Source organism: Oxyura jamaicensis, chromosome 3, assembly GCF_011077185.1.
Source record: "Oxyura jamaicensis isolate SHBP4307 breed ruddy duck chromosome 3, BPBGC_Ojam_1.0, whole genome shotgun sequence".
Classification (NCBI taxonomy): domain Eukaryota; kingdom Metazoa; phylum Chordata; class Aves; order Anseriformes; family Anatidae; genus Oxyura; species Oxyura jamaicensis.
The window spans coordinates 34,451,806-34,477,378 of NC_048895.1; the positions used below are offsets into that span (position 1 = coordinate 34,451,806).

General features: G+C 49.0%; 1 protein-coding gene across 4 annotated transcripts; it reads right to left on the reverse strand.

Annotated features, from left to right (window-relative positions):
- Positions 1–86: 86 nt before the first annotated feature.
- On the reverse strand, positions 87–21,131 carry RD3 (retinal degeneration 3, GUCY2D regulator). Of its 4 annotated transcripts, none has more exons than XM_035322003.1 (5): positions 20,922–21,131; positions 20,461–20,584; positions 11,788–12,113; positions 5,643–6,697; positions 87–99 (listed from the first exon to the last, which is right to left on the reverse strand). In XM_035322003.1, the coding sequence occupies exons 1-4, from the start codon at positions 21,125–21,127 to the stop codon at positions 6,400–6,402; spliced, it is 954 nt and encodes a 317-aa protein (XP_035177894.1). In that variant the 5' UTR covers positions 21,128–21,131; the 3' UTR covers positions 87–99; positions 5,643–6,399. The 4 variants fall into 4 exon arrangements, with proteins under 4 accessions (XP_035177894.1, XP_035177892.1, XP_035177895.1 ...); XM_035322001.1 differs by having other exon boundaries at positions 20,863–21,131; XM_035322004.1 differs by lacking the exons at positions 20,461–20,584; positions 20,922–21,131 and adding an exon at positions 14,871–15,227.
- Positions 21,132–25,573: the final 4,442 nt, after the last annotated feature.

Sequence of the window (25,573 nt, forward strand, 5' to 3'; positions counted from 1 at the left end):
AGAGATGAAAATAGCAAAATGCTTATAAACACCATTTTGTCTTGGAAGTGCTTGTCTCCGTCGAAGCAGGATGCATCATCCTGCAGTGCGGGGCAGGGCCTGCAGCTGGACCTCTTCAGTGCTGAGCATGGTTCAACTGGGGCAAGTTGCGCTGTTTTCATGTACATGGATGTCTCCTCCTGCAGGAATGTTTGAGTTTCCCAGTCATCCCGGAACATCTCCCTCTGCAGTTGGAAAAATGGAGCGAGCCCTGAGTGCAGGAGAAAGCCAAAGGTCAGAGAGGCTGAAGTACCTTGTCCCAGGGTCACCCCGAAGGCTGGCTGAACCTGGCGAGGTGCAGGCAGGGCCCTGACCACTGGATGGAGCTCTGCCTCACGTAGGTGTCAGACATGGTCCTCCCGATCTTTGCCATGCTTATTTAGAAACAAGTTTCCAAACTTCTTGCTCAGCTCTTAAGGCAGAGAGCTTGGCTCTTGTTTGGGCACTCTGAAGGGGCTGGAGGTATAGAGGCAGTGGCTTCTTCTGAAGGCTGTGAGGTCCGGGGCCCACCTGAACGCTCCCCAGGCTGGATACTTGATCACACGTGAAGCTGTAAGGTGAGGAGCCTCTGAAGAGCTGCTTAAATTGGTCAGCAGAGACAACCTTCTATCTCCATCTCTGGACAACATGACTCACCAAAATTAGTATCCAGTACAGAGATCACAATTTATTTGGCTGCTGAGAGCAGTTATTTTTTCCTGCCTGTGCATTTTGGGCCCTAAGCTGTGATTCCGAAGGAGCATGAAGCATCTGGCATTTCCTGCAGGGAGGGCAGGACGTGGCATTGCTGGCTGCAAGGAAGCCGCACAAAGAACATTGTTCACATCCAGTCCGATAAGCGCATGCTGCCGGCAGAGGTGCAGTGCTTAAGAAGACAACTGGCAGGTAGCAGCCTCCATCAGGTGCTGAACACCGCCGCTGACATCGGCTGTGTTTGTGCTGCTCTTCGTTCGTGTGCTGTTCTCTGCGTGACAGCGATGTGAGGGAACGGCAGCACAGGAGAAAAATCGATGTTAGTCGGGAAGGCTGGGCTGGGAAGTCGCTGCCCGTTTCCCGGTTAGTCTCTGCTCGGAGCCTGCCAGCAGGTGGCATTGCTGCCCAGCTGGACTGCCACATACCACTTTTTTTGTTTTTCCCTTTGCATGTTGGCTTTGCACTTTCTTATTCCCAAACCCTCTAATTAGCCTGCAAAGAGCTAATTATGTGTTGTTTATGGGGCACGTCGGTTACTGCTGTCCAATGAGTTTAATGCACTCTTTGTTCATTTCTCCCTCTCGGCTGTGCTTTGAACAGACCACAGTCTGTCCTGCTCCCAGGTCCTGACTGCAACAGGAGCAAGCTGCTGGGAGCCAGGAGGGACCTGGAGGACCAGGTGTTCTTGCACCAGCCTTACCTGGCACTGCGGAGTTCTTAGCAACTGCGCTCTGCTCTTCTCCATCTGTTAAATAACTTCAGGCTTCCAGTGCCAGAATGAAAAAACAAAGGAAAGAGGAGTTATGGCACTGTCATGGTGTGCTGCCCCACCTGGTTATTTAATGTGTCTTCAGAGTAAGTTGGGTGCAACCTGTTGCTTTCGGCAACCTGACGCTGCTGAGAGTAAGGTTGGAGGAGGCGCTGTGCCTGGACCTCAATCTGACAGAAGCCTCTGAGAATACAGCACTGTAATCACAATTTTTCCTCTCCTTCCTGCCTTGTTCATTAGGGTCTCATCCTGCAAAAGGTGTCCCTGTCTGAGGGTACCTTTGTGCAGCAGCTGCAGACAACATGTGCCAGTCACTGGGAGATGTGGGCCCGCCACGCAGCACCCGGGGCCGGCACAGTGTCAGCCTGACACTGGCACAGCTCGCCCCAGCACGCGGGGAACAAGAGGCCCTTGTGAGCCAGCCGCAGCGCGGAGGGCAGTGCCGGGGGAAGGCAGGCTCCCTCACCACGCAGCTCTGCCTGGCACAGGTGGGTGCAACCAAGCGGGGCTTGGCAGCCCCTCCTCTGTCACAGGGCACCACCAGAAACATGCTGACTCCGCAGCCCCCTGCTTCTGGAGTGATGCTGGGGCCAAACTGCTGTGCGCTGCCCTGTATCTGCGAGGTGTGGCAGGAAACAGGCACGGCCTTCCAGCCAAGGGCCAGCCTTTGTGTGGGGAAATGCTTCCTCCTGTTTAACACGCGCGTGCTTTGTGTGTGCAGTGCTTAGCGCAGGGAGCCCTGAGCCACCTGCTGATGTTACGGGGTCACTCTCTGGGATCGGGTACAGACTCGATAGGAGTCACTTGACTCAAAGGTATCTGGTGGAAAAACATCCCTCTTGTTGCTTTTATCTTCTTGTTTTGTGAAAATACTAATTACCGTAAGATGTGCTTGGAAGCACATTGGTGAAGGCAGGGCCGTATCTGTAAACCACGTAACATCAGAGATCTTCAGGCCTTTGCAGTTGTTTAATTGTAGCTATTTATCACCTGAAGTCTTGGGATCTCTTTGTAGAGGCAGCGAGGTAGAAAGTAGGTGGCTGTGTTTGTACCTTGTAGAGAGGATGGGGTTTCTGTTTAGGTTTGGTGCCCTTACCAGCCTTGCCTTCCTGCTTTGATACATACACAGTGTGCAGCAGAGAACTAGAACCTCTCTCGTGTTTGGCTGCGTGTGGACAGGTGATGCTTCTTTAATTGAAGACAACAAATACAAAAACTTGTTTTACATTTCACAGCTTTGCTTTAATTCTCTGAGGCTCCCCGATGAAACGTACAAACAGCACGATCTCAGCAGACAGGTATTTCCTGTGAAGGGCGCTCCGTTCTGGCTGCCTGAGCGGTGTGTTGATACGGGCGAGGAACCCCTCTCCTCCTGCACCTCCTCACGGGCTGCCACCGCCCGTGGACAGGCTGCTGTATGAGCAGGGCTGCAGTGGGGAGCAGTGACTGAGAAACGTCAGCCCCTTGAAGTCAAGCAGCACACCTGAGCTGCTGTGGAGGCATTGCCGTTACGTGTTAGTGCCTGAAGTAAGTCTCGGACTGCTTTTCCTGGGTGTCCCACGGCCTTTGGGCAGCGTAACACGACCAGCACTGGGGTAATGGTGACGCTCTGGGCTGACGCCAAAATCTTTGCTCAGTTTTGAGACTGATTGAGGATTTGGAAAGATTCTCGGTCAGTTCACTCAGTGGTTTGCTAATGGTGGTGTGCTGCTATTTTGCTTTCTACTCTTTGTAGGAATGAAGACCCTGGGCTCTCAGGAGAGGCTAAGCACAGCGCAGTCCCCTCAGAGCCGGGCAGGAACGCTCTCCTACACCAGCAGGCAGCGCAGCCTGGTGGGAGCAGAGCTGCAGCATGGTGCAGGTGCTGGTAAGGACCTGGTGTTCACACCGTGCAAGCTGCAGGAGGATTTATTTCAGCCAGGCATTAGCCCAGCTGCAGCGGGGCACTTGGGGGAGCTTCCAAAAGCACTGCAGTGGGCCTGCTCCAGGCTGTGCACCACCGTGCTGCAGGTGGGGGACAACCAGGAGTTGCATGCTCCTGATTTAAAGTAAAATTCTCATTTAGCCACGTAAAACAGGGAATTAGGACAAGGCAACATGCGTAGTTATTTGTTGCTGCGACCAAAGGATTGTTTACAGGTCAGTCTACAGCATTTCTAAGAAAAACAAGCATTACAAGGACAATGTGGCAGTCGTGCATCCAAGCCCCCTCCCCAGCTCTGCTTCAGTACCTGCTGGTGCGCACACAGCGCAGAAGGGCACTGTCAGCCACCAAGCAGCTGGCTACAGGCAAGCACAGCACCTGTTTTACACCTCTGGGGTACTCGGTGGCCTGTAGTGAGAATATAAACCTGACGGCTTGGTGCCTGAATGTCCCTTTATCCTCGGATGGTACTGTGCGCCCAGCGTGGCTTGCAGAAGAGGTACAGGGAGAAAGTGATACTGTCTGACAGTTGGATGGCATTTTATTGTGGAAACAGAAATGAGAGGTGAGCTGGGGCATGGCAGCCTGGCCTCCCTACGTGCGTGGCGTGGACCAAAGGTCGGAGTTGTCTCCCTCTGCTGCCTGTGAAACAAGGCTGGTATCTGCTAGCTGAGGTTGGTAATGAGGGACGCAGTGTGATCAAAAGGTTTCTGTGCTAAGTGTAAACAGCCTTCAGGGGCTTTCCTTGGCTTCGTACCTTGGTGTAGGGAAGTCAGTTACTCCTGATTCTCCTTAGGAAAGAGTGAGCACATCACAGACGCTGTAACAGTGTGAGGTGAGTGTATCAGAACAGCCTCTCCCAGCAGTCCATCAAGTAGTGCATCCATACGCTCAATACTGAAGGTGTCAAAACAGAACGTGAGTAAAAAAAAATTGACTACAGAGCTGTAGCATGAAATTCACGACCTCATCTCAGCCGTTAGTACCGGCCATGGCTTGCAAATATATTTTTAAAAGCTAACTTTTTTTCAAAACATCTTTGTGGTGATCCCTTGGCAGAAATCACCCAGTTTCTAGACAGCAAAGGCTATGCCAAACATGTCGAGCCTTTGTTTTACTTCACATACACAATCACAGGACTTCACAGGGACACAGAGCTGAACAACACCAAGCTGATTGTCAGAAGGCGTTAAATCTCCCTCGGTGACCTGGAGTTGAAATAGCCCATCCCAAACTCTGTTTGGAAGCCCTGAGTTTTTGATGAGAAGTGAGCCTCTGCTCTCTGGCCCTAGGAGGGGTGCTGGTGGCAGTGATCACCAAGGGGCTAGAAGCTATGGCCTGGTGCTAGTAGGAAACCTTGTGCTCAGTCTTGGGTAGCCAAGAGGAGGAGCCAGAATCCCACAGGCTTTTAGAGAGCTGTTAAGGGTCTGATCTTGATTCTTGTTTTACGCTGCCCTCCCCCATCTCTGGAAGAAACTGCACATTTCTACTCTAGGATAAATTTCATGTGCTGGAATTCTTCCCAGAGTTGGCATGGCTTCAAAGGATTTTATCTTGGCTGTAGTACCCACGTGCTGACGCAAAGATCCCCGGGGAAAGGAGCTAGAAACAGGCAAAAGAACAACAAAGCTAGAGGGCTCTCCAGGAGGCTAGATCCCACTGGGATGACTCCCCAAAAGCCAGTCACGCAGGGAGATTCCTCTCTTCCGTCCTTCCCCATCTCCTGTTGGTCACCACAAAGCATCCTCCTAGTCCTTGGCTTCCCTACAGGAACCATGATGTTCACTCCGTGACACTCTTTCCTGGTGAGCTTTCCCTGTGGATGCTGGATTAGATAGCTTCTCCTCAGTAGCATTTTCTTGTTTACACAAGGTCTCAGGAGAACCGTGCTGGCCTACAGGCTACTCAGTTTGCATTAAAGCTTCTCCTGTCACGGTATTACCTCAGCCTGTGACATGGGAAAGCTCTCATCTGAGTGCCCAGGAGAAGACCGGGGGAACAGAGCTCCATGTACCAGAGCCCTTCGGTCGCTCGCAGCAGCAGCTTATTAAAATGATCCCAACCCTGAGCTGAACTAAGAGTGCTCAGGATGACTGCTGATTCCCTTCACCCTTCATTGATCTCATACTTGAGTACTCTTCCAGATTTAGCCATAACCATTAATCTCAGCCCCGTGACTTGTTACTGGGGTGCAGGACAGAGCACCTACTCAGCGACATAGCACACCGAGGGGCAGGAACAGCTTCTGACCCAGCGCTGAGGTACCCACCTGTGTGCTGTGCTTCTGTCTGCTCCGCAGGTGCACGGTTCAGGGGTTCTGCCTGCACAAGGGAGAAAACACCCAAGAAACCTGAGCGTGCACAAGCCAGCACAAGCTGGTCTCCCATCTCAAAAAGCCTGGCTCTGTTTCTGCTCGGGCTGCATTGCTAATTGTCAGCAAAAAGCTGATCAAGAGCAGTGCTGGGTTCTACCTGTGAAGTCTGCTGTAGCACTGAGGAGAGTTGTTAGCTGGAAAAGGAAGTTCAGTTCTACTGTCCCAAACCTACAGGCCTGGTCCTACAAGCCTTACTCGTTCACGTAAGTGCCCTTCCTGCCTTCAGCAGGATTGCTCCAGCCCGCAGCGCTCACCAGCTCGGGCCAACGGCTCCAGCAGGGAACTACATCCAGGCTGGGGGAGAGGGAGCAGAGAGACAGCACAAAACAAATTCATTTTCCACAAGGAAGCAGAAATAAAAATGAGACAGTAAGTGAGCCTTGCCCGTAAGGTTACCAAATACTACTAAATTAAAGGAAAGGCTAGCAGGTTTAGTAATAAATTGCCACACACCGCGGGAGTCAGCAGCAGTTGCTATGGTCACAGCTTCTGAGAGAGACAGACGGGAAGAGAGCTGGAACAGAGAAAAATGGTAGAGCTAAAAAAGGGTTAACTGGGATTTTGAAAGATCGCCGTTTAAAAACCTTGTTCAGTACAGAGTCAGTAATCCTTGGCATTCCGAAATTCGGGCATGCTCCAGACCCTCCTGGTGGGCTGGGTGCCCCGTTCCACGTCTTCAGAGATGGTCTTGATGTCGCTGATGAACGGGGAAATCCTGGACCGGGATTTAAACGTTGTTAAGGAGAGGCTGGTTTTGTTCTTTGTGTTCCATTGCCTGGCGAGCTTCTTGGCCTCTTCCTCCTCTTTGATCTTCTCAGCCACTTCCTGCAGGACGGAGCGGAAGAGCCGGGATACTTCCTGCACTTCTGGCTCGTATTCAGCAATGAGCTGCCGGAATCTGCAAGCACAGCCAAGGCACAGCTTTGATTAAAAACATCAAATCAGGGCTTGCTGCCAAGTCACGGTGCTAGGCTCGGAACTTGTGCTCTCTTGCAGAACGGGACTCCTTGGATCAAGAACAACAGGGAGGAGCCACGGAGATATGCTCAAGGTCTCTAAAATCACAAGAAAGCCAGGGAATATAAGGAAGCAATGAATCACTCTTTCTCACAGGCACAAGAAGCAATAAGGAGCACCAAACAAAGCTAGAAGCTGGCACGTTTGAAACACAAAGTAGTGCTCCCTTCACACGGCACCTCCTAAATCAGAGCTCAGTGCTGTCAGTAGCTTAAGTAACAAAATGACTAGACGAGTTTGTGGAAAACATCCCCATCAGTGCCGATTAAACATGGTTGTCTAAACACAAATTCTTGCTCACATGCTCCCTGAACTGCTGCTTACCAGAAGCTGAGGATAAACCAGGGAAGGTCCCACCAGACTTGCCATGTTTCATGTTTCCTTTCCCCATAGCATAACCCAGTGGCCACTAGACAGACTCTTACCCAGTCAAACTTCTTGGTTGTACGTTTGATCGTTTCTTAATATTTAAATTTCGGTGAAATGGCATTTTGTCTTCCCGGGGATGTAAGATAACAGAGTGGCTCTGTTGATAACACACTGACTGGCAGCACAACGCTGGCTCTCATTAGACAACTCTGCATTACTCCAGTGCCTTCTCAGCAAAGAGCTCAGAAGATATATATATATTTGACATTCCTTAACCTAGCTCAATGTGAGGGAAGTAAAGAGAATTACTACTTTCTTTTGTAGGCAAGGAAGATGAGATGCAGAGCAGGGTAGTTGTCTTAGAGTCCCTGCGTGAGCCCCTGGCTGGGCCGAGAAGTGAGCATGTTCTGGACACCAGGCTGGGCGACCTGGTCCCTGGCCTCGACAGCACGCGAGCCGCTCCCAAGGCTCACGCACTGGTTGCGCAGATATCCTGCTCTTCTGTAAGAGCATGTGTTTATGAGAGGGTAATGAGGCTACTCTCCTGACACGTATTCACTTCTTAACAATACCATCCACAAACAGAGCTAAGTGAGAACTTCACTAGAAGCCAGGTATTTATACCTAACGGAAGCTGAAGAGTGTGAGGTCTGTAAGCATTTTGGTATTTTTCTCTAACAGAACTGAATGCTGATGGAAAACAGTAAGATTGTATTTAAATAAGCCTAATAAGCCAGCTGCTGACAGAGTACGATCCTGCCTCTTGTTTTATTTTAAATCAGCCCTAGGAATATACCAGGGAGTTCAGCACACCATGGACTTGCACTGGTTAGCGGTACCAAGGGATACCCAAGATAACAAGGACAGAAGGTATAGGAACAGGGACAAGGATAACAGGGACAGAAGGCAGCAAAAGGTATAACAAAGACTCGCTGTGTGTCTACACCTCTTGACCCTTACTGTGGAGGGCTGGTATTGGACACCTCTCCCAGCACCATGCGATAGCCCAGGCATTTCAGTGCTGGTTCTCTCACAGCGAGTGCTGGCAGCGATGGGTACAGCCATGGAGAGACCAGTACTGCACGATGCTGAGGAAACAGCATCAGCAGAGGTACCAGTCCCTGTCAGGACCTGAGGACTGCCTACCAAAGTCACCACCATGTTCCTTTGCCATTTCAGTTGCTTAGGATGTGTTCCTGATCTGCCTTGCCCTAACCCTCATCACCCCCTGTCCTGAGGGTTACACACAACAGTGCTAGCAGAGGCTTGCTGTACGTTACAGACACCCTTTCTGCCTTCTGAGGAGGCACTTCAGTGGTGTTACCACAGAGCCACAAATGCTGTTCTCACAACAAATACACTTTTTCCTTTATCCTAGCCAGGAGCTTAGACAGATGAGTCCATCAAAACTCAGGTCTCTGCACCATTGTTGTTATACTGGGGAAAGCATCCTCAAAGGTCTTTTATTGCAGAGGTGAGCTGAATGAGTCAGTCCATTATTTTATCTCTGTATTTTGAAGAGCGATGCTGTCATATTGCATCCATCCACCAGTACATCCTCTTCTTCTGTATTGGCAACTGTGCACCCAGAAGACCTCTGCAGAGCCTCCAGTTGTGGTGCCCCCAGAGCAGGCAGCAGCACGTGCCAGCAAGGAGCAGCCCCTAACTGGGAGCAAGAACAAATAGGGGTGGTACTACAGCAAACGTACCCCGTGAGCACAGAGCTCTGTAATGCCGTGGTGCTAATAACGTTCCCAGTGGATGTAGCTGGAGTAGTTCTGTGGAGCCAGGGTAACTTTCCACCTTCTCAGCTGTCTGCCTGTCTGCACTCTGCTTAGCTATGGCAGCGAGAACTGCGCTGTGAACTCTGCTCTGCAGTTAACATTTACCTCTGACTTTCCAGGACTGACACACGAACTGCTTCACATGGATTTGAGCAAGTCTAAAAACCAAACAGAAAGCTGTCTGCTAGTCACCCAAAGAAAAGCCACTGTCACCATGATGGAGAAGGGCAAGGGGCCCCTCCCTCCCCCTGCCGCGGGATGAACTCTGTCCCTCCGTTAAAGCCGCTGACCAGCACATCTGTGTCAGGGACAGTCCACATACAAAGTTCAAATCCCTGCCCAAAGCATGCAGCGCGTGAACCCACTGGAATCGAGGAGCAGGGCCCTGTGTCCTGTGTGCCATTGCTGGGAAACAAACACCACGCACAGCTGCTCGGCGGGGTCAAGCCCACAGAATTGCACAAGGGTTACCTGCCTTCGAGCGCAGGGCAACGCCCTCGTGCTTCTGCATGGAGTAGTTGTGAACCCAGCAACCATATCTGGAAATCCATCAACAGGGTTTCCTTACTCATCAGAAGAGTAGACCTATCTTATTTGTGAAACAAGTTGTGATGCTCCTGGTAGCTAACATGTAATATATTGTGTGAGTGTGACATCGACGTCTTAGACGTGACTATCAACAAAAGCCACCTTGAGCCAGCACCCAAACCTAAGGAGCATGTGCTTGCACACACAGGGATGTTCTCTAGTTCAGCTGTGCTTCAGTCACAGTTCAAACAAATCTGTTTAAATTGTGACCCTTCAGTTCCCTCATGCAGCCGTTAGATTTTTAGAGTGGCTATGCTTGGCTCGTATTGCCACAGTTTTTCTGTGTTTTTTTTTTTTTTTTAAGTGCTGTCACTTGCCTACCTTATTTTGTGGGTCCCCAGTTCAACAGGTTTCCTACGGAATTTCAAGAGGCTCAAATAAGAGTTCTATTGACTAGAAATACAGCTTTTACAGGTCAGACAAACTGGACCTGGAGAAAACACTCCCACTTAAGAAGTCTCCAGTCTTTCCCACATCTGTAGAAACTCTGCTCTCAGTATATGTGACTGCAGCCACACAAAAGGACAATCTGGGTAATTGTTTACTCCTTCAGAGAATAAAGTGGCATCTCTGACAACTCATACAAAACTGTTTTGTTCTAGCTTTGACTATTAGCTCAGCATCTCACAAAGAAGGAGACCGTGAACAACACAAACAGGACAAACTCTGCATCCTAATTTCCAAATCCAGGTTTGTAGATTTATTTTTTTTTTTTGGTGGAAGATTTTCCTAAAAGTTGCTACGTATTGCTAAGTCACGGGGTATTTCAGGAAGAAACGTCAGAGGCAGGGTGATCTTGGGATTACAATATGTGATTGGAAGTTTGAGGATTTCAGTCAAATTTGTAACTATCGTACCCATCTTGTACGTTTGGGGCAAGGTACTAAAATTTCCACGTTATCTCACTTTCTGAGAAGAGGACTGAAGAGGCCTTTTATCAGGATGGTTTTGTGATCTTTCAGTCATGCACGCACACAGCCCATCAGCGTTGCTGAGTCTGTTTATCTGCTCTTAACCATATACTGAATCCTGAACAAGAGGGAACGACCACTACAAGCTATGCTGAAATTAATTGAAAATTACAAGCACTCAGCATCTTGCTGTGTGAGAGTTTTTTTTTTAAACTGTGAGCTGTCACAGTTGTTGTTTTTTTTTTTTTGTTTGTTTGTTTGTTTTAAAAAAGGCAGCAAATTGTACATGGCTCAGCTAACACTCTTCTGAAGGCAGTTAGGATCCTTGGGGCCTCCCAGCTCCCGTGACTGGAGCCTGCTCTCATGGAAATTCCTGTTTGCCAGACAGGCCTTGCTCAGTGGCCCCGGGGGATGCTGAAAATTACTTGGAACCCCAAGGGGTTTTAGCGGCTTGTTTACGGCATAGCTCCAAGCTATACAAACACAAGGCAAGTGGTGTTTCCAGAAGCCTTTAACTGGGGAGAACTTGGCCACTGAGTGCCCCCAGATCTCTGATTCTGCCACCATGGCAGCCTGTGCAATAGCCAAAGCCGTGTGCCTCCTGCTTCCGAGGTTCAATCCTGGGCAAGATGGGTGCGAGAGAGGCAGTTTGGGCATCCTTTTCTGGCCACGTATGTGACCTGAAGAACCCATAGAAATGGGGCAAGTGGGCTAAGGGCCCATCTCCCAGCTCTGCTGTGACTGCCTGGGACTTCAGAGTCACTCCTCACTTGCACTGTGCCACATCAGAGGGTTTAACTTGGAACAGCTGCCCCAAAAGGAAGAAGGGCGCCTCCCTCCCCTCCAGCTGGGATGCCACTGGGGGTTAGTTCTGTTCTTGATGTCCATCTCCTGCACGGGTGCCCAGCCAGCAGCCCCGTGCCTAGGACTGCTGGGAAAGCTCGCCCGGCTGCGCCCACCCCTGTGCTGCAGAAGCCAGAAGCAGCCCAGCCTTTCAAGCCAACTGCGCCCCACCAGCACCCTGCTCCCTACCAGGAATTCGGGGGTGTACGAGGGGGACAAGCATGCACTCCCTCCTTCTTCTGGGCATATATGACTCAGGCTGAAAAATACAACAGTGACTTTTGTTTTTTTGAAAGAAATGATACCACATTAAGCTGACTGAAAACATTCACTTTCCTTTCTTCCACAACACGACTTTTGATACGGGATACCAGGTCTTTGTTCTGTTGGTCCTAAACACTCTTGCTCCTCCCTCCCAGGCCACAAAGAGGAGAAGGGGAAGGGAAAGGTCAGTATCACCAGATCTGTTACCGTACCTGAGTATGACAGGCCCACAGTAGGAAGGGTGTATTTTGGTGCACATATCCTCCAGCTGCAGCCTTTCTCCCGGGCTGATATCATAGCTCTGCTTTGGATAGCTGACCAGCCAGCCGTAGTCCACCCCAGTCTTGATCTTGCGATACTCGTTCTCCCGCTCCCGCTGCTGCTTCTCCGCCTGCTTCATCTGCCAGCTCAGCTCCATCATCAGCGTCTCGACCACCATCTCGGTGGGGTTCCTCTGGGAAATCCGGCTGGGGGGCTCATTCCAGCGGAACCAGGATGCCAGCGACATAGCGCCCTGCGTGTCTTCACCAGGAACAAGCTGGGGCAGGGAGGGAGAGAAACAGAACAGTGCCATCATCGACACAGCTCCGATGAGAACTTTCTCCCCCACGCACCCCTCGAGCCCCCTGTTCACCTGAAAGTGCTACTGGATTAGAACTAGTCAGTGCTGAGCACCTCGAGAAATCTCACCCACAGCAGCCAGCTCGTGCAGAGGGAGAGACAAGGCACAGAGAGGCTCCATCTCCGCTGAGCTTCCAGTCACCACGTAATCAAAACGACAGGCACAGCTCCTACGTCCCAAGTTGTAAGGATACCTCGCTCCCTGCGGATTAGGCTGGGGAAGCGTTCCGCTGCCTAAGCAGAGGGGCTGGGACCAGCGCCCACTTGTCTGAACCTCACGGGAGAGAGGGACCTTGCAGCACCCAACGTGCAAAATCCCCACACGTGGACACGTCTTCACAGGCACCCAGGGCACGGCTGCTGCAGCTGGAGCACAGGCGATGGGGCTCATCGGTGCTGGCAGAAGCAGCAGCTGCACTAACCACAAGAGCTTCAGACTCGTAGCAAGCGTTTCTGCAGGCAGAGGGAGAGGCTCCCCTTGTTGTACGAGCAGCAGCCCAGCTGCCAGCCCTGCTGGCACACGCACCTTGGGCACGACAGAGCCAAGGGAACGAGGCTGGGCTCAGAGCGGAGCAGCAGCACGCGGGGTTCGAGTGTTACCACTCGGATGCCACAGGTCCCTGCTGAGGGGATTTACACAGCACTCAAGGCAAAACGAGCCGCGCCAAACAGCTCCGTGACAGAGAAATAACTTCCCTTCGTGAAGCCACTTGCAGAGGACAATGCATGGAACAGAGTTATTAGCTATTGTATTTGTGCTGTGACACAATGGAGCCCAAAGCAGGCACCAGGGACCTGGACAGGAGCAAAACAGCATCTGTTTCTTCACGCAGCACACCTACGTGCCTTGCTGCTCCCCCTCCGCTGGTCCCCAGGGAGCAGGAGTGGCACAAGGAGCAGCTGCAGTTGGACCACCGAAAGGCTGCTCCTGGCAGCAGCTCCGTCAGGCAGGGTGTCAGAAGTTAACCTGGGGGCAGTGCATTAAGGAGCCCGATTCTGCAGGGCCTGAGAAAATCCTCGCTACCGAGAGACAGACACACAGACAGACATAAAAGGGAGAAAAATATGCTGTTAAGCTGCCATCCCATCGCCATCTGCGCTGGGTGAGAGGCTGCTTCAGTTGCTTCCGCACCTTTATCACTTGCTAGCATGTAGCCTAGTTCTCCTTCAAAAAACGTTCATGTCACGTAAATAAAGAAAAGTGCTCCCAAAACCCAGTCTGTGCAGCGTCCCAGGCTTGAAGCGATTTCCAGGTCTAATGCTTAGGCTTTTCTACAATCAGAAAGTTTGCCGAAATGCATCAAAGCACAAGTTTCTCTGGTCCAATATCCCACCTTTCTCAGCAAGAACACTGGTTTCTTCAGAAGGAAGACTCAAAAGGGCTGAAAACTTCCAGAGGACACAGATTTGGCTACCTGGGTGCGTGAGGCTGCATGTTCCCTGCTGGGGCTCTATAAGCATTAACTCCTTTGCTAGCTTATAACGCCTACACACGAGGGATCACTACAGTGACTGGTTTTCATCCTGGAGCATCAGCTCTGGCTATCCCTATGATCCGGGCCACAGTCAGCACTTGATGGAAGTAATCCTGCTCCTGTCCAACTTCTGTGCTCTGTAAGAGGAGCAGCAGGTCCTTCCCTTTGCTTCCACCACCGAGGCGCCTACCAAGGCGCCTCCAGCTGGCTGCTCTCTTGCTCTCACATCATCGCTGCTGCTGGCCAGCTTGCCAGGATGGATGAACTCAGGCTGGAATTGGGGTGCTGACATCTTCAGCTCCATAATGCCGTCATCTGAACATGTCCAGATCTTGCCACGTGGTGGCCTCCACTCACCACTACGCGTTAAAGGTGAAGGTTCCTCAAAGCCTTGTCATTGGTCTTATCGCCCCGTGTGTATCCCATAGGTAGGGAGCAGCAGAGCAGACCATTAGTTGTTGTCACACTGTAAAGTTTCCATTTCTTTTTGACTACAATTTATCATAAACTTTTACAGGTACCTGATCACTTAAGATATCATTATTATTTCCACTTGCACCTTCACTAGATGAAGGAAAGCCCAGCCTATCAGTTGTATTTTACCAGCAAAAGGTTGGATTCGTTTGCTTTTCCTCTGGCTGTGACCTGGTCTCACACTGGTTTAACTCTGCTGACCTGACTCGAGTTAGGGGCAAGTGGGTGTAAAGCAGAGTAACTGCGAAGCTGAAGAGCATCCTTCCAGGTATTCCTAGCTCACCAGCTGCTTCCTTAGAAGAGGCGAATTTAGAGGTGAGAACTGGGAAACAGAGCAAGGAGACGTGGGCTCTGAGCCGACTGTCCTGGCTTTCACAGGGCCCTGCCGTGTTCCCACTGCCTTTACCTTGTTGCTTCACCCCGTAGGGCTCCCTGAGTAAAGCAGCTGTGCCCAAGGAGAGCTGTTTTGCTGATGGCAGAGGACAGTCAGTTAGAAAAGCATTTTGACCACTTTGAGCAAGGCCTGCTGGACCCAAGCTTTGCAGTATCCCACAGCTTTCATAAAGCACTGGTCACAAATGGACTTGCTTATTGAAAAAAGAGCACAAATGATATGGAAACATGGATAGCACTGGCTCCAAGTTGGGCTTGCTCTTGTCTCCTGTATGTTATCTGGGAAATCTACTTCCACATGAGATCAATATAAAGTAAGGCAAGCATCTCACCTGCAACTGAAATGGACAGTCCTCAAATGAAGGAAAATCCTGTCCAAGCATTTCATGCACAGTAGCAGCTTGTGCTGGCTGTTCCTAAGGGAGTCTTGTTTGTGTGAGATTGTTTCCTTCCCCCTCTCTCATCCATCACCTCCTCCTTTTGAGAGCTGGAACCTGGCCATCTCTATTTAGCAGGCTTGACAAACCTCCACTCTTTCCCCTACTGGCCTTTGCAGCCTGCAGAAGGTAGCACGGGCTCCATTAATTGCAGCTGCTGTTTTCAATTTAAAGTTCACATGCAGGCTAATCATTAAATGGCTCAAAATGGCTTTCCTAATAGAAAGGCTCCAAGGACTGTTGGCAGGATGCGGGCAACTGAAGGATGGCAAAAGTTTTGGCCTGACCTCCTTTGGAGAAAAGGACAAATTTACACTTTGCGAGCCTTCATGTCAAAATTATTAAAAGAAAGAGAGACAGCCCCATCTAATTGCAGATCTTCCTTGTCCTGAAATTGGTCAGTTTTCTGGTTCCTCCTAACAGGCTACCCAGCACCTGAGGAGCTACTCAGGTGATATTTACGAGAATTTCCGAGTGGTTTGTAGTAGCTCCACTCCAGGAGCAGCTCTAGGTTTCAAGATTTTTGCCTCAGTGACTCCACCCCATGACAAACCTTCCTTCGCACTGTTACTGCGAGCCCGGCCAAGCACCACACGGGATTTTACACATGCGTTCACCTTCAGTTACACCAAAGTCTGGAGTACCTCGCTTTCCCTCTCACACACAGCCTCTGAGGGCTTTCTGCTATTTTTAGTGATTGCTAGTAAGTACCTCAGACTTTCTTCATGTAGAAGTTTCCTTTTAGCTGTAAAGAAGCTTTCTGCCTCTCCAAATCTCAATTTGGTTCTCCACGTTGGCAACAGCCCTGCGTTTCTCTCCTTCCCACATACTTTACAGCTTTCTCCATTCCCTCCCCACGACGTGTTCTGTGTAATTTCTCCCCATCTTCCACTTCTTTACCTTCTCCCATACTTTCCCCTGCTATTTTCTCTTCTTGCTCCAGAGAACGTATCAAAGAATCAGCACAGGTACCAGCATCCACGTGCCTTGTTGGGTTTCTCACCTTCCCATGACAGGATTTCACGTTTTCCTGACTCTTTTGGTAGAAAAGGGAATATTTCCTTAGCTTGCTCTCTGGCTATTCTTTTGCCAGCTGGAGGCTGCTCCTGCAACCTGACAGACATCAGCCTCCGTTTGGCTCTTGTTACAGCAAGGTCAATCAGCAGGACCTGTTCACGATGCTAGAAAATGAGCTTCTGAATAAAAAATAAATAAAATAAAAATCCATGAACACTCCTCCTGGTTCCCAGCTTCCAAAACCCTCCAGGACAGGAAAGGGGTAGCCAGAGGGTAGGAAATGCATATTTATGACAAGATGAGAATAGAGCTTGTCTCTCAATAAAGCTGTGTTCTCAGTTTGATAACTCTCAAGAAGGTTTGCCTTTACAGTCTGCCGTCCAGGAGCACTACTGACAGTGACTCTCAGCAGTCGTGTCAGAGCAGAAGGAGAAAGGACTTAAGGGGCTGGATGGGTAGGAGCCTAATCCAAAGTTGGGTGACATCAGTGGAAAAGCTGTCACTCTGCTGGCTATAGATAGTCACGGGAAATCCACTGTCATCCAGGCAAAGCATGCCGACAAACGGGGCTGAGGAGCGGGGAAATGCCTCCCCTCCCATCTCGTGGGTGGCAGCTCCTTACAACTAGAGTCAGAGAGCGGGGAGACAAAATTTGTTCATACAAGATACCCACCCAACTTTTCTCCATGTGCCAGATCAGAGGGTTACAAGGAAAATGATTTCTGGAAGAAGAGAGGCAAGCTCCATCCCCAAGTTGTGCTTGTGATCATGCTTTTTAAAGGAGATGTAGCTACAGAGAAAATGGAATGTGGAACTGTGAGCACCTACTCTAATTATTTTTTAATTTGCTTCTTTGGTAAATATTGAATTATGTTATCCAGAAAAGCCAGAAGCTTAATGTCCTCTGGACAGCAAGGGCATCTAAGCATCTCTCTCGACTGCAGCACAGAGGTAGGTTAAAGCTGGTTTGACTGGAGCCAGCTCTGAAATCCCTGGGTGCTACCTGGTGCAGCATTTAACCAGCTTTTGGGCAGAATCCATGGTCATGGCTGTACTGCTGCCCATACCTGCATGAGATACTGAGCAGGGACGGTGTTACAGGTGAACCCCAATGCTATTTCTCCCATGAAAAGAATATTTAATATTGCTCTAAGAAAAGAATCTCAGCAAGTTCTTATCAAGAACCTGCTGCCAACACCTTCCCAGTTTGATTTATATAGCCCACCTTAACCCTAAAAGAACCTGCTCTCTGTCGCTTTTCTGTAGTTACATGTTGTTATCCTCTCCATACAGGGACTTTTACTTTAGGAGGGGCCAAAGAACCCTATTTCCTATCTGGCTGGAGGCTCCCTTATTGTTTAGTGACATGGGAGGGTACGTGTTTACAGCTACTTGCCGTGCGATTGTAATCTCAGTGGAAATTACTATAGCCTCAGATTGAGAGCCCACATCTATCTCCCAAAGTTGCTATGAGGCAATTAGTGCTGAAAAAGCAGTACATGGAGCTTTTCAGTGAAGAACCTTAAAAGCAATGCAAATATCATATTTTTAATGCAAGAGCATTCCTCATTCTGACTTGCAGAATAAAGAGAGAGGACCCCTGGGGATGCTCAGGGATCTGCGTACAGACTGCCGCAGGAGAAGGTGCGTTTCGCTTCACGAGCGCGCCCATTCTCCTCCTGATGGACACGAGCTACTTACAGCCCAAGGATTTTCACAGCGGTTAAAACACATCCAAAGTCACGACCCTGTCTCAAGTAGCAGGGCGTTTTGAATAACAAGGGTAGGGGATCAAGCCAAGACTTTAATGAAACAGTATTTGCTGTCACGTCTGTGTGGCTGCAGGTGTTTAGGGACAAGCAGAAGAGGCTCGCAGTGGTGTGAGAGGGTGAGCAGGATGGGACGGGGCGCGGCGGCCCCCAGACAACACTTGCAGGGCCTGCCCAGCCTGCTGCAGGCTGACAGCTCCTGCTGCCGCCTCAGCGCGCTTCAGAATGACGAGCGCTCCCAGGAGCGTGCGAGCAGCATGCTGCCAGTCTGCACACAGCCTGGTTTCTGTATTCTGTATTATTTTTTCTCCAGCAGTCTATGCATTTCAGCATCGTAGAAGTGGCCTGGCTCTTTGTCTGGTGCAATTGGCATAGAGTCATGAGTCACTTAAGCCATTTGTGAACATGCTCCCCTGTGAAAATCACCATTAGGCAGCATAACAGGACAGCCAGAGCCCAGCACGTGGTGCTGCAAGACAAAACAGAAATAGAAGTGGTGCCACTTCTGTGAGAAGAAAGCTTGAGTTTGAAGACACTACAATGGTTGTGTCACATACAGCTAGTAGCTCTCAAAAGGTGTTTTTTTTTTTTTATAATGAAGCTCATTACAATTGAGGACACATTAAGAATACTGCTTTTACCTCCCCAGCATTTGTGTCATTTGTAATCCCTTCTCAGAGCTACAATCTTTCAGAAAGCAGGTATCTGGTGCATTTTGTATCTGTGGGGTGAAGAAACAAGAATCCAGCATGAGCTGGGCTCCAAGCTCAGGTATGAATGAGAAAGGTGTTTTTCAATCACTAGTCAAAACACGAGCAGAAAAAGTAGCTGATCTAAACTGGTACAGCTTCGTAATCTTCGTAATCATGCTGGACTAATATAATACAGATTTGCTTCACTGGAATAAATAAAAGAGCTATGTTGATTAACTCCAGATGAAAATCCAATCTGCAGATCTTAAAGAAAAAGTGAAGAAAGAGCCCAATAGCCTGGAGCTCCACTAATGGCTGGGACTCTGTACAGAAGATAATCTTCCTGTTATCTGCAGAAGCAAAAGGGTGGGTGTAACCCAAATCTGCTTACGAAGCATAGTAGCATTTTACAGTTTGTCTTCTTATCAGAGCAAATGAGTTCCATCTGCTGAGAACCAGGACTACATTCGTGCCAAATTCCCACTCATGCTTTTAAACAATGTTTTCTAATACTAACCATACAAACACTACCATATGCAACTCACACGAGGCTGTTACTTAAACCTACCGAAGCCGGGAAGTGGAAAACACATTGATTTGCTGTTTGCCAAACTTGTTATTAAAACTCCTATATTTTTCTCAGATACTGCTGTCGTGCTGTGGTGGATCAAACACACCTTCAGTTCTGTATCTCCCTTTGATCTCTGCAGACTACAAAGTCAGGTTTCCAGCTAGGGCAGAGGGACACAAAGTATTCTCCACCAGCCATGTAAGTGAGAGTTCAGAAAGTAACAAAGGCACATAGCTTTCCTGTTATTAGAATTACATAAACCACAAAATGCTGCAATAAATCAGCAACAGACATCTGATGCAAGGCTCCAACATAAAAGGTTTTCAAAATTAAAACTCAAGAGATTCCCAGCTCATCCTTCTCTAGTCTGCTCTTACTCTAACGGCACAATGTTATTAAATGGGCACTAATGTCACAACCCGAGGAGTTCCTAACGCTGTTGTTCACAGCAGATACATATAGCTATAGAATTACATAAAACTGAGCTTGAAGCTCAGACCCAAAAGCATATTTCACCTGTTGCCACATCCAATTAAGTTTTGTTGTTGTTGTTGTTGTTGTTGTTTTTAATTCATATGTTGTGCCATAGACCAGACTAAGTACTGTGAAAATAGGTGTGCAAGATGTGTGTTCTCCATCCAGATCGAGGACTGATTCTGCTCAGAAAGCAAGAGTAGCTCATTGCATGATAACGTCAGAATACATTTTAACAGGCACCTACACATTTCTGATCAGTCGTGAACTGTGGTTACGGCATCCATCAGAAAGAATATTTGCAGGACAGGCTCTAAGTCTCACTCTGCCTCAATTCACTGCAGAACTGCTAACCTATGCGGGAGCTTTCCTTGTTCTGAGGAATATCAAGATCAGTGTTCCAAGTTTGGTCACTGTGACAGGAATTACTTAAAAACACACATTGTTTTAAAATCAGCATCCAAAAGATGAATGCTAAGCTTATAGTATGAGAAGTTAAGCCTCTCCTCGAGGAAACCACATTCAGCGTAGGCTCTGAAACCACACAGAGCAGAGCTCTGGGAAAGCTCACGTTTCTCTTTGCAATCCGTGAATGCCCTGCCTACAGCACATCTGCAGACAGCAGCAATGAACAGCGCTGTCTTGAGACGGATTTTAACTTCTGTGCTAGCATCAACAGATGGAAAGCGCAGTCTGCTCTCGGTTACACTTCATAAACCCCAATCTATCTGACTGACCTCAGTGGCAGCAGGTGGGGTTACCGAACACCAGGCTTACCACCGAAGACACTTCCTGGGACAGGTGTCTGAGCGCTGTTAAACAAGCCACACTTTGCTCTCTGCCTGCCCCTTCTCCCCATAGCCAGTCACCCAGCGCCAGCACCCAGAGGTGCCGGGGCTGAGCCCGGGTTTGGGGAGCCGCGGGAGCACCCCAGCCCTTCCCTGCCCACCCACCCGGCTCACCTTTTGCAGCAGCGCTTGTGTGGGCAGCCGGAGCGAGGAGGGTGCCAGGAGGAGGGCGCGGCGCGAAGTCAAGCCCTCGGAGCTGGCACGGCAAACTTCATCCCGCATCGGGGACGGATTAGGCCTGGTGACGAGGGACAACAGCTGTGCTTACGGCGGCGTGGCACTGCTCTCGGGGCTCCCCCGAGCCCGAAAAGCCGCGGCCACCTGTCACGCCGCGGGCACCGCTGCACTCGGGCGGGCTTCGGCACCCGTTTAAAGACCCCCAAAACCCCAAACTCCGTGATATTTCCCAACCGCGTGGCCGAGCCCACACCGAGGAGAAAGGCACGCAACTCACTGCGTTCGGCCTCCCCCGAGCCCTCCGGGCAGCGTCCCCGTCCCCACCGCCCGGTCCCTCACAGCGAACGCGTGGCGACCCCAGCCCCGCTGTGAGCCGCGGAAAGAGCGGGCTGCTCCACCTCCGTCCCGCCGGGCGCGGCAGCGTCCCCTCTTCTTCTTCTTCCCCTTCTTCCTCCTCTTCCTCTTCTTTTTCCTCCTCTTCCCCTTCTTCCTCCTCCGCCGGGGCAGCGCCGAAGTTGCGCGGAGCCGCCGCGGGCCGCTCGCTGCCGGCGGCTTGAGGCGGGCGGAGGCGCGGCCGCCGCTGTTGCCATGGCGACCCCGCCATAGCGCTCGGGGGCCCTGAGGCGGCGCTGCCCTGGGGGGGTTGGTACATAACGGAGCCGCTCGTTTGGTTAATGAATTTGTTTAATAAATGCGGCTGGCCAAGGTGCTGAGGGCTTCTTCAGTCACGGGGCGGCTGGTGGTGTGGGGAGGCGGGATGAGGTGAAGGTGCCGGTGGGGTCGGCGAGGAGGAGCTGCTGATGGTGGGGGGCGTCTGAGGGTTGCACTTCGTCTGGAAAAGAGGCATAAGAGAGGTCTGGGAAATGGGAACTGGAGATGGGAACTGGAGATTTTGGGAATCCTGCGAAGTGACTGTGTTTAGTAAGAGGCTGGTAAGGTGAGAGGAGTGAGAACTGTCCTGGAGCTGCCCGAGAGAGCTGTGTGACAGCCCTCACCCCGGGGCACCTGTGAAACCCAAGCATCGGTGTGAAGTCAAGTCCGTGCAGAAAAGCTTTGTAGGGCCCACGTTCGGACACCTTGGTACTTACACAGCGAGAGGACAGCGGGGATTCGGACTCTGTAAGTCAGTACAGCACATGCATAAACCGAAACAGAGGGAAGGAGGAACCTCAATTTCAAAACAGACCAGCGAAACAATTAGAGGTTAAAAGATGTTCATGGCAATCTGAATTAAAATGTATGAGGAGGAGGTTTTTTAATGTCTAGTTTATTATTAGATCAAATGACACAACCAGACTAACAAAGAGATTAGAAGCATTTTCTGCTCTAATTATTTGTGGAGGATTATGTGTCTGTCCTCAGCTTCAACTCCAGCCCAGCAGACTACCCAGCATGCAGAGATTTATAGCATTCTCTGTGGGCTCATTTCAACCCAGGATTGTTGAGTTTTTAATTAAAAGTCATCTTACATGGCTAAAGACCTTTATATTTTCATCCATTAAAACTTATTTCTAAAGTCATCATCTCTGACTAATGCAGAACAAACCCCATCTGGGAAATACTGTGGTACCAGGTAAAGGAGTTGTAGTTTCAACACAGATGATTCCTGGGAAATTCCTGCCACAACCTCAGGATGCTGATGGCTGGCAAATATCTTCAGGAGCATTTCTTTGGAGATGTAGGAGCAATCACTCATTTCTCCCACACCTCATTTAGCAGCTGAAATAAATCAGTCTAACACTTGCACTGCCACGACTGAGATGATCAGTAACCAGTCGGATCACCAGTTGCTTAGTAGCAATACTCCAGTAACAGAGACGGAGTAGAGCTGTATTCAGTGGTATGTTTTCCAGGAGATGGCATGACAATCAAGATTCACCATATGGTAATTTGTAGTACAGTCCATTTGGGACTGCTGTTTTTTGCCATTTATCAGATGCTGTCCTGACTCACCTGAGCATGTTACCAGCACCACAGCTGCAGCCCCTGTGATGTTAAATGCAGGACCTTTGTATTTCAGCATCAGCGTCACAGCCCTCTGACTCTGGCACTTAAGACAGGCTTCAATCAGTAGTAATTGAGCTGCTACTATCTTCTGCATGGGTTTAACCATAAGCAAATAATCTCAAGTAATCACTGACAAAAAGCAAATATAATATGGCAGAGTTACACTGGGCCTGCTGGCTTTTGACTAAGCTACTGAAGTGTGTCAATGAATATAATGGGGCTCACAGAGGGAACATTGCCTTTCTCAAAGGCTTAAAATCTTGCTTAGAAAAGTGCCATTTTCAGAGCTATTTGTCATATTTTTGTCACGCTTGTTTTCCCTCAGTGAAGCAGTTTTTCATTCACTGGGAAGATCTTCTTCCTGCTGTTTACTTCAAATCCAGTCAGCCCACCCACACACAAGTACACTATGAGCGAAAAAGAAAAAGTTCATTCACTCTCCAGCAGCAGTCCCAAGCCTTTTTGGCACTGAGGCTCACTTGGAAAAACTGGCAAGGTTACTGTGTCTCTTCCAGAACATCTCTCTTTCTCTGCCCCCTCAATGTGGGGCTGCCCCATCTTCCCTCCACACGCTATTGCTGCTTCATGGGCATGGGGCTGTTGTGTCCATCACGGCTGAATGGTTTGGGGCAGCTTCTGGGTGTCACCTGCTCCAGCCCCCCTTAAGGGACTGATGGGCCAAGAAGGTTAAAAAGGTTAAAAATGAGCAGCTCACACAACAGTACCCTGGGTCAGTAAAAGAGGTGGGTGCTCGGATACCATGTTCCAGCGCACAGCTGGATGAGGAGGAGGGCATACGGGTGTTTCTCAGGAAAACCGGTTACATAGGACCATTACAGAGACGTTTGTACCTCATAAGTTGTGCCATCTGGAGACCTTTGCCTTCAGATAATCATACCATAACATTCTAGCAAGGATAGCTCTGAAATGAGCAGCCTTTCTCCTGCCAGTTCATGCAAGCTCCTGTGTGATAGGCATGCTATTGCATCTGAGTAGGCTCTGGTGGTTTTTTTGCTCCCCTTCTCTCTTTTAGGAGAAAATGACAGGCACTATGGCTAACTAAAACCTGAAGAACCTGAGGCCATAGAAAACAATCATGGGGTGCTGCAATGCCAGGAATGGAAAGAGATCATTTTAAAGGAATATAATTTAGAGTCAAGGAAGAAATTTAAGGGAAGAAAATGTAGGCAGAAGCTGTGAATTCACATAAAAGGTTTACATCATGGGCAAATATTTCCTGTAGACAACAAGTCCCAAGAGAAAACATTTCAAAGGACTCTAGCAAAGTAATAGAAAATGTTTGCTTTGCAGAGTGAGGGAGGCAGAATGAATTCCCCAACAGGAGCACTAAACCCCTAACCTCGACAGCAGTAGGAGGTAAAAGCCCACAAGTCTTTCTTCTTTGCTGCATCCATTGCTCTCTCACTGCAGTCAGCATTAACTGCTTCTAGCTGCTGCTATGCTGTATTCTGTGAAGAGAGGCTGGATGCCCACTGAGCCTTGTGTGCTTCAGAGCACCCTTCACTCAGGTGCACGGAGTGTGCTTAGCCCTGGCCCTCAAAAACACATGTATTTGTGGAGATTGTGCAGAGTACAATAACCCAATAACCTTCCAGCTAGGACATTTTCCCTTCTCTGAGACATCCCATAAGCGTGTACCATAAGTAACTGGCAGAACCTCTGACGGTTGTACTGCTGTGCTTCACAGCCAAGCAGCACCACACAATCCCATACGCAGTTTTTAAAATGTTGCCTCCTTCTTGCCTTTCTGTTTGCCGCTATAAAGAGTCATTTAGCAGAAGTGCAGTGGGCTGTTTAAGGGCTGATTATCTTAACCGAGCAACTTAACTGAGCAAATATTAGTTCCACGTTTTTAGGGGAATGAGTGAAAATGATGAAGTGTCATGAAATATTCAGCCAAAAAACAGACGTAGAAAGGCAAGCTGAGCAGCAAAAATTACAACGCAGATGGTAATGATAAATTAATTGAAGACACTAGGCTGCAGGGTGGGAGATGCAAAAAAAAATAATTAAAAAATGTCATGGAGCCTACAAGGAGAGAGATGTCAAAAATATCTGCGATTATGTGCTTAATTGCACTCTGTCTGATTGCTTGGTTCCTAATGTAAACTATTAACATATAATAATCTCCAAATGACATTATCAAGGTTGTTAGCTTTTAAAATGACCATGTCTCAAAAGCTGATGCAGTCCATAATGTCACACTTACATGCAGTAGTAGTTTTCTGAGCAATGATTTTTGTTACACGATGAAAATTCTTCCAGTACAAAAGACATAACTGCTTTCACACTGTATTTGCAGATTTTTCCTTTGTCTTACTGAAATGCACATTATTTTATCTTACACTGTTTGAAGCAGATCTGACAGCAATTTTTCAGTATCCCCGGTGGGCTTTGAATCATTCTCGTTAGGATCCGTTCAGTACAAGAGGAATTTTGCCATTCAATTCTACAGGACCAAGACCTTGCCCTTACTCTGAGCTTGTTCCAAAATCTACCGAAATCAATGGATGGATTTGAGATGACTTGGAAGGGAGTCTGAAAAAAATAAAGAAAAATTTTTTGGAAAAAAAAAAATAGTAAGTTTCTTCTAATCCAAATGCAAAGCATGTAGGGATTCTAATTTTTGCTCCTCACAGTGTGTAAACTAATTATATCACTGAGACATTATGGGATGTATTGTGTAAGGGATATTAACTTTCTCAGATACATCTCCTGCAGGAGAGACCAGTAGGAAGAAAGAAGACAAGGATCTTATGAAAATGTTTTAGGGATTTGAGACTGGAGGACGCAACAGTGGAAAGGTCCTCTGGAGGCAAGAACTGAAAATCTGAAAAAGTCCCAGTGGGATTACACTTTTTGTACAGTGCCTCCTAGAGAAAAATGTGCTCCCTCTTCTGAGCTCCAGAGCATACCCGTATGCTTGCGGGTTTAACAGGTGCCTCTTTTAAATATTTAGGAAAAGATGCAGAGTATAAAGTCTCGCTGTCACTGCATCCTAAGCTCTTAAAGCCTACATCCC

What these genes read in the sequence shown, in the direction of transcription:
- RD3 (XM_035322001.1), bottom strand. Translation starts at nt 21,113, where the DNA reads ATGGCAACAGCGGCGGCCGCGCCTCCGCCCGCCTCAAGCCGCCGGCAG. An exon ending in CACAAGCGCTGCTGCAAAAG is followed by an intron (nt 12,114 to 20,460) that starts GTGAGCCGGGTG and finishes TCCCTGCCCCAG; the next exon opens with CTTGTTCCTGGTGAAGACAC. An exon ending in TGTGGGCCTGTCATACTCAG is followed by an intron (nt 6,698 to 11,787) that starts GTACGGTAACAG and finishes CTGTGCTTGCAG; the next exon opens with ATTCCGGCAGCTCATTGCTG.